Source organism: Oncorhynchus clarkii, chromosome 20 (genome assembly GCF_045791955.1).
Source record: "Oncorhynchus clarkii lewisi isolate Uvic-CL-2024 chromosome 20, UVic_Ocla_1.0, whole genome shotgun sequence".
NCBI classification, from domain to species: domain Eukaryota; kingdom Metazoa; phylum Chordata; class Actinopteri; order Salmoniformes; family Salmonidae; genus Oncorhynchus; species Oncorhynchus clarkii.
In genome coordinates, this window is record NC_092166.1 from 30291020 (window position 1) to 30300243 (window position 9224).

Sequence of the window (9224 nt, forward strand, 5' to 3'; positions counted from 1 at the left end):
TCTACTATGTGCATTGTACTGTATATGTACAATGTGTTAAAATGTAGCAAAGTCAATTCATTCATTATCTGCCCCACAAAAACAGCAGAAAATATCAGAAATTGGTCGTTCAAATTTTCAAAACAACCACCTACTTACCTTTTTCTGTCACTGCAGAATGCTAAATAAAAATGTAATCTTACAACAACGCTTTGAAAACTAGAGTGAAATAAAATCTTACTCTATGGAGAACAGTGTTGCTCAAACCTCTGCTGATGAAACACCATTTGTCCTATAACATTTCACATCTTATCTTTCAACATAACCCATACATATCCAGCATTTCTTCCTCAAATAAATTATGAATGTATATTTTTCTAAATGTCTTAATACAACTCAAAATTAGTTAAAAGGTTCCAAGTGCAAATCTGAACAGTTAGGAATTTCTAGATTACTTTTCACATTTGGTTCACCGTCCTTTTCTTAAACATCATCAGGATTCAATCGTAGTGCCATTAAAATGTGCTTACCACGGTATTGCTTTTAACTAGACCACAATTTAAAAAAGACACACTTGCATATTGTTATAGTTTTAAAGACATTCTAAATGTATTCTGTCAAATTAATCCAGTTCAAAAGCAAGGTTAATTAATAATCCCAGTAAAAATAATTCTAAATATATTGCCATCATGGTTCATTTTATATCTCCCTATAAAGTAGCTAAAATAAGAAATGTTTGAATAAGCAACATATGCATATATTAATTATGTTCAAACTATGTTATTTAAAGCACAAAAAGACACCCTAATAATAGGATACACTACTACTGTATTTAGTGATATCTTCATGTTTGTTTTTCCTTTTTTTGTTTACAATTGTTTTGATATCACCTGTAAATAGTGCCTATTTTGTGTGCTCCTGATCTGACATGTCACACTGCTGGTTTCTCCTTGTGACAAAGCAAAATCTATTCAGGCAGTGCAATTGATTCACGCTCCAAAGCTTTTACCTATCTTGTCTCATTTCACATCTTCCATTATCCACAGAATATGGAACTGGAGATTGAAAATGACTTTTCACTAAGATTACTGTACCACATGAAGTTAATAATTCCTAAATCCATACAGAACTCTTTCCATTTTTTACAACGGTCCCAGCTTTCTCTGTAGTGGCTGATTTCGGCCTGGCTCCTTGTTTCTCCTGGGTTGTGTTGACCCTGATTTGCTCTGCCAAGGTGCTTCCAGGACTACTTGTCCTCGAGGTGGGCTGGTTCTTGTTGGTGTTGTAGGTCTGGAAGGCCATTTCGAGCTGCTCCTGGGCCACCCGTAGGTGGCGGTGCAGGCTGGCTAGGTCCGAGGGGATGTTGTCATCTGGACTGGTGCACTCTTGGTTATGTTCCTGGACATCGTTGGCCATGTTCTGCTCATGGTGCATAATTAGACTGTTGGGGATAATCCGGTTCGGCCTGTCTGACTTCATGACCAGGTTGTACCCGGGGGGAGAGGCGGGGATGTTATGGGAGTATGGGTAGCTGTACGAGGGCCGTCGACCCTCCTGATTCCTCCTCTTGCGGAGAGTGTCTCGGAATGTTCCAATGCTCAAGTGGAACATCTCACACACGTTGAGGAGCAGGCAAAGGCAGCTGACGACATACATGATGAGCAGGAAGATGGTCTTCTCCGTCGGCCGAGATATAAAGCAGTCTACATTGTGGGGACAGGGCACCTTATTGCACACATATGATGAATTAACACGGAAGCCGTAGAGAAGATACTGGCCCGCCAGGAAGCCGATCTCAAACACGGCCCGGGACAGTAGCTGAAGGACATAGATTCTCATCAGGCCCTCTTGCATGATCCGCCGGCGGCCGTCATGTTTCTGCGGCTTGGCCGGCTCAGGCTTGACTTCTTGGGCTTCCACCACCTCCTCCTGGTAGATCATAGGCTCTGCATCGTTGTCCTCATCCTCCTCCCGCACCTCCTCAAGCGGGTGGCTATCCGTCCACCTTTGAGCATGAATGAGCTTCTTCCGGCGGTGGAACTTCCGGCGCTCCAACTCGGAGGTGCGGGCTATCTTGTGGATGGCGTAGCCCAGGTACATTACTGAGGGGGTGGAGATCATGATGATCTGGAAAACCCAGAAGCGGACATGTGAGAGTGGGGCGAAGGCATCGTAGCACACGTTGTCACAACCGGGCTGCTTGGTGTTACAGGTGAACTTGGTCTGCTCGTCAGAGTAGATGGACTCGCCCCCCACGGCGGTCAGCACAATGCGAAATATGATGAGCACCGTGAGCCACACTTTCCCCACAAAGGTGGAATGGTTGTGGATCTCTTCCAGAAGACGCGTGAGAAAGCTCCAGCTCATGGTGGTCATAGAGGCTTTTCAACTAGAATCTGGAAACACATAAAAAGTATAATTAAGGGTTTAGTTGAATAAAAGAGAGACAAGAACTAACAGAACTAGACACAACTCATACACAACATCAACAGAACTAGTCACAGCTCATACACAACATCAACAGAACTAGTCACAGCTCATACACAACACCAAATCAAATTGTATTGGTCACATACACATACAGTTGAAGTTGGAAGTTTACATACACCTTAGCCAAAAACATTTAAACTCAGTTTTTCACAATTCCTGACATTTAATACTAACTAGTAAGAAGTCCCTATCTTACGTCAGTTAGGATCACCGCTTTATTTTAAGAATGTGAAATGTCAGAATAATAGAGAGAATGATTTATTTCAGATTTTATTTTGTACATCACATTCCCAGTGGCTCAGAAAATTACATACACTCTTAGTATTTAGTAGCATTGCCTTTAAATTGTTTAACTTGGATCAAACATAAAAACAGTTTAAGGCTAGCGGGACAGCTAGCCCTAAGGAGGTTCATGAAATCAATAACTTGCTAACATCAGATAACATTCTTATATTAGCCATTTCTGAGACTCACTTAGATAATTAATTTGATGATACAGTAGTAGCAATACAAGGATATAACATCTATAGAAGAGACAGAAATGCTTATGTGGGAGGTTTTTCTGTATATATTCAATGCAATATCCCTGAAATGCTTAGAGAAGATCTTGTGTTTTGAAGTGTTGTGGTTGCAGGTTCACTTGGCACATCTAAACCTTTTCTTTTGGGTTGTTGCTATAGGCTACCAAATGCAAACAGTCAGTATCTAAATAATATGTGTGAAATGCTTGATTGTGTATGTGATGTAAACAGAGGTCTACTTTCTTGGGGACCTGTATATTGACTGGTTTTCATCAAGCTGTCCACTCAAGAGGAAGCTTCTCACTGTAACCTGTGCCTGTAATCTGGTTCAGGTTATTAATCAACCTACCAGGGTGTTTCCAAACACTACAGGAACAAGATCATCCAGATGTATCGATCACATTTTTACTAATACTGTAGAACTTTGTTCTAAAGCTGTATCCGTACCCATTGGATGCAGTGATCACAATATTAGGGCTAAAATAGGGCCTAAAATAGGGCCTAAAATAGTCTATAAGAGATCACACAGAAGATTTTACTGTGACTCTTATGTGGATGATGTAAAAACTATGTGTGGGTATGATGTGATTAAAAAGGAGGATCCAGACACTGCACTTGATACATTTATGAAATTGATACTTATTGAAAAACATGCACTTGTTAAGAAACTGACTCTTAGAACTGTTGACCTCTACAGGATCGGTGTCCCTAAACCAGGATTGTTGTTGCTAATGTGCGCTAATGTGACTAGAATGAAGTTGTATACAACAGCCAACCTTCCGGGACATTGACATGTCTTATATGAGCAGAAAGCTTATATTCTTGTTAATCTAACTGCAGTGTCCAATTAGCAGTAGCTATTACAGGGGGAAAAAAGACCATGTTATTGTTTGAGGGGAGTGCACAAAAAAAAATATATATATATATCACGGCAACTGGTATGATACATTCACCTCTGAAGGTAAATTACATACTTACATTCAGTAACCTTGCTCTGATTTGTCATCCTGAGGGTCCCAGAGGTAAAATGAAGCATACTTTTGTTTGATTAAATCCCTTTTTATGTTCAAATGTAGGATTTGTGGTCTACAGTTTGACCCCACTGCTGTCTCTGGCTCCACTCCCACTCCGCCCAGACATCTAGATATGTGAAAGTTAGTGTATAAGCTAATGGTCCATCATGTATGACATTCCTGGGAGTGTGTAAGCTTAAATTTTGTATTACCATAGCATTTGTGTATGTTCTCTATAGTTATGTACTTGAAATGTATCAATTGACCAATTCGGCACATTTGGGCAAACCTCTGGCAGACTTGATACAAAATATTTGGAAGTAATGTAATTCTCCACTGCATCAGTCTTAAACTTTGTAAACACACCGCTGCCTTCTGGTGGCCAAAATCTAAATTACACCCAGACTCCTATCTGAAAGTATGGTCTTTCTCTTTTATCTTTTACCAGATCTAATGTGTTATATCCTATCCTATCTCCTACATTAATTTCACATTTCCACAAACTGAAAAGTGTTTCCTTTCAAATGGTATCAAGAATACGCATATCCTTGCTTCAGGACCTGAGCTACAGGAAGTTCGATTTTGGTATGTCATTTTAGGCAAACACATAAAGCATAAAAAAGGGTCAGATCCTTGCTTCATGGATTGGGGAGGCATTTAAAAACGTTATGGTTGAAAGAGATGGGGCAAAAGGAGTAGGTAATAAGTCTGGCTGCACATCTGACTGGCTGACTGACTGCAAATTGAGATATTATGTGACTAAACTCAACAAAAAGAAGAAGACACTGTACTATGAAGTCAAGATCAATGATATATACACACTGTCTATAGTTATGTCTGTCCCACTCATTATGTCACTCACTCACTCTATTGTTGACGGAGGACAACCCAAACCAGAGGGTTTTTGCCTTTGCATTTTCACACGACCACCTGAACTCCTAACCTCTGTATTAAAGGTAACTGTCCAGTGAAAATCTCACCTTTAAAAGTTAATATTCTGTTAACTCATTCCCAAATAATGCTGTCCTATTCTCATATTTGTGGCCAAAGCATAAATTGGAGAAAAATACACTTAAAAATCCACACCTCAAACAGACCATTTAATTGTTTTGCTATTTCCTCAAATAACATGATCTCATGTTGGCTCATTGGCTGTGCTGTCCAATCAGCAGTCTACTTGAATGAATATTTTTAATGACAAGTGTATGCCCAGTCTCCCTCAACATTCTGTTGTTGGGGTATGCCCACACCATTACAACACAGAAAAGCTGCTTTTTAACATACTGAATTCCATGTTTTTGGAAGGAAAACTTGTTCACTCATATTGGAAACACTAGACAGTTACTTTAAAACTTTTACTTCGACCAGATCCTAGTAGTCAAGTCTCTTCTTTTACCTTTTTCAAAGTCAACTTGTTACTGCAGATTTACCTAAATCAGTTGATTAAACCTTTTGCTTTCTTTTAATTTACCAAATTACATGATACAGAGCAATGATACAGAGTTATGATCCTCATATTCCTATAAAATATGTTTGTGAACTTTTTGCAAACATTAAAATATTTATTTGAGATGAACAATTCCACTCTAATCCCAACATGTAGGCAAAATAGATTTAAATAGTATGTTTGCACACAACTTTTGCTATAATAGTACATAATGACAATGCAACACAACAGACTAATGTTAATTAAAAGCAACAACTATGAACATAATCCCTGGGACCTATTTGAAATTAATAAACAGATTGTTCTCACTCGCTTCCATGTGCAAAAAATGTGGTTCTAAATTAGCATTTCTGGAATCTTTTTTCTTAAACATTATAATTATAAAACACAAATAAAACTATTGGAGTGCATTATTTTTTAAATAATTCTAATAATCAATTCAATTTAGCAAAAGACTTGAAAAAAACTGCTGACATACTGTATCACACACAGTGGTACTTTTACTTTGCGCAACAGTTTACCCACCTTTTTGTGGAAAAATGCATTAAAAGTATTGGGAGCGTTACCTTAGACAAGTAACGCATATGCATAAATAGTGAGAGGATATGTGCATGACCTTGTGTATAGATTACTCAAAAGCTTCTACTATTCTCATACTGTTTAATGATTAATGATGCAGCTTCTCGATGACTGAATGAAGGGATATTTAGATGAATTCTCTCCAAGCTAAAGGAAGGTAGTGAGTGACACACCTGGGTTATATCAAGATAGGAGGCATATGGGGGAGGAGAGAGAGAACGCAGATGTGGAGGTGTCTCTGTGTGCTATACTCTTATTCGGAGAGAAAATCCCTATACTGTAGGTTCCCCTGAATGTTGAACTGGGTCTCTCAGATTGATTTTAAAGGAAGAGAAGTAGGCCATCTATGCTTCTCCCAGGATGTTCTCCCACTAGTGTCCCTACTCCCCTCACACACAGAGCAGACTGCCTGCTTTGTGAGTTGATAGTATCATGACTGTATAGCAGCACTGTCTCCGCTAGCTGCCATCTGAGTGAAAACAGTGAACAGGAGAGGCTTGTTCGTCTGTCTAGCTACCACGAGGCCACGAGGCCTGCCCTCCAGACCCACCAGACCCTGTGCTGCTGCTGTCTCACACCGGGGAGCGAAGGGCAGCTAGCACCACATGGCCAGGCCACAGACGGCAGCTACCACCACATGGCCAGGCCACAGACGGCAGCTACCGTGGGCAATATAAGGTGGGTGAGCCCTCATGTGAAACACGTATCTAGTATTATAAGTTAGTAAACTGTTCATAAAATGAATAAAGGTGGGTAAACTGAGTTTACATTTTACTACAATACATCCCTGCCCAGAACTTGAGGATAGGCAGGTTTGTTTAACTGAAGCCCAGTAAGGATTATGGCTAGGCTTTATAATGAAGGGTGCCCCATGAGAGCATGCTTTGGAAGTGATTGGCTGCTGTGTACATCCATCCAGTGTGGGTAGTTTGCAACATTATTTTATGCAGTTGGTTGAACTGGAACTGGTAAAGGAAAATGTTTGTGTAACTTGTTAGCGTTCCTCTTTCGCTGTGTGATATTGCCGTGTTTTATTTTAGGATCTCTACATGTTAATTCCGTGCTAGACGTCAGAGGTTACCCATGCAAGATGTTTCATGCTCATACCCTTTGGGGATTAGTAAATATCAATATTTCATTTCTGTTAACAACATGTTTTAACAATAATGTTGGAAAAATTCTGATAGAACAAACTGATTAGAGAATGTTGTATTAATGATTGCAATTACTATATGCGTGTATGAGTTTTAATTCTAGGTATTACTACCAGTTTTTGTTTTTATTCCCTTAATTAGGGTTGCAAAGGGAGGTATATTACTGGACACTTTAGAACTTTAGAAGGATTTTATGTAGTCTATCAAGACCCTTTTGGGTACTTCAGATTATCACAGGTGTCCCTCTGTGTGGCCTTCCCACGTGTACAATATTTGAAATAATTCAATTCGAGGGTTTTAAAATAAATAATAGAATGACAAATCTGTTAAACATTACCCTAAATATAAACCATGAACTCAGTCAGTGAATATCATTGGTGTTAAATATGAGGCTTTCAGCATGAAATATACTTCATATATATTTATTTCACTATGTCAATATGTATTTGTTGTCAATGTTTTGGCATCAAACTGGTGGCAGTTGTGAAGAAAAGTCAATAGTTGCAGTTCATTTAAAATAAGGCTTTATTCACTTAAATCATATGGTCTATCTACTTGAAACGTATGGACAATATGGACACAGATATAAAAACTGAAAACTATATATGAATACAATTTTTTTAAGTTATTGAAGTACAAGCTTTGCAACCCTATTCTTAATATCAATCAACCGTGTAAATATTGATTTCAGTATCCGCACTTAGCTGAAGGGGAAAAAAAATGACTGTGTGATATGACAAAATAAAAGCATTGTTTTTATGTAGGCTATCTTTCCATTTCCGTATTACAACATAAGCTTTGTTCTCCCATTGAAGGTGATCCAACCTGACTTGCCCTCATGATCTTGACCTTTGACCTGTGTCCTAATGTGAATAAGTAATGTATAGTTATAGTTTACCACTTATATTCATCATTAAACATAATCTAACCCAATATTTTGAACACATGTCAAATATATTTCAAATGGTACAAATCTGTATAACAAGAAAACAATAATGAGAACTGCATCTCTATATCTTATAGAACAATTATTTATTAGCCTGGTGTAAACAAGTTGCAGGAACACCTTGCCGTAATTGTGTGGAATTCTTCTCTGGATTTTATATATTTTTTTATGACATGTTTCATTTATTTATGGTAACACAGCCAAAACACAACAGTAAGGATGAAAGAAAAAATACAAAAACACCCACCCACCCATCCCCCCTCCCCAACCCACATAGGACCACGTTTATTGATGATATCATAACGGTGCTCTTAATATCAGTCCATAACTCAACATTTTCTCTCTATCCCCACCATATATGGCCAACTGAGATCAACCAATTTGAGAAATTTAACACATGTTTAGGTTGTAGCGGCCTGAGAGAATATACATGATAAAGAATTACAAATGACCTGGTGTCAGGGGTGTACGTCAAGATGAACTACTTTTCTTTATCTGCTGCAAAATAATATCCTTCCAGCTTTACATAGTGGGACTAAAATATGTGTCTGTTTTTGAAATAAAACTGGTGCCTGAGGAGACACATTGGGCTCATCTCAATACATATTTCTGCACCATACTTTTACCCCGTTGATTTAAAAACCATGCTACATTTGGCACACAATTCAAATGTAACATTCTACACCTGAATTCTGCATCAAAGTATTGTAACCTCATTTAAAATGTTCAGTCGACAACACCTACAGTATGACAGAGGAAAGAGCTATGCATCCTAGGGTTTGGGAGAGAACGGACAAAACCCACCTGGAGAAGAAGTTGGACTGCACGCTCTGTTCAGACATAACTTTGTCCACATTTTCACAGCCATCCCGTGCCAAGTCCGTGCCGATGGCATGGAGGGTCCATCCTGATCCTGATCTGACGCTGTGACACACTAGCTAACAACAACATAATCTCCCCCACATAGTAAAAACAACAAACACTGTATAATTAGACTACTTAGCCTTTTCTGTTTATCCTCTCCTGACTTATCCACACAGTGAGGACGGAACTGAACTTTTTCTCCTGTGAATGCCTCACATTCTGACTCGTGTC

General features: G+C 38.8%; 1 protein-coding gene across 1 annotated transcript; it reads right to left on the reverse strand.

Moving 5' to 3' along the window:
- Nucleotides 1-742: 742 nt before the first annotated feature.
- Nucleotides 743-9224, reverse strand: LOC139377379 (gap junction gamma-1 protein-like). The gene is made up of 2 exons (XM_071120405.1): nt 8934-9224; nt 743-2375 (listed from the first exon to the last, which is right to left on the reverse strand). The coding sequence occupies exon 2, from the start codon at nt 2353-2355 to the stop codon at nt 1093-1095; it is 1263 nt and encodes a 420-aa protein (XP_070976506.1). The 5' UTR covers nt 2356-2375; nt 8934-9224; the 3' UTR covers nt 743-1092.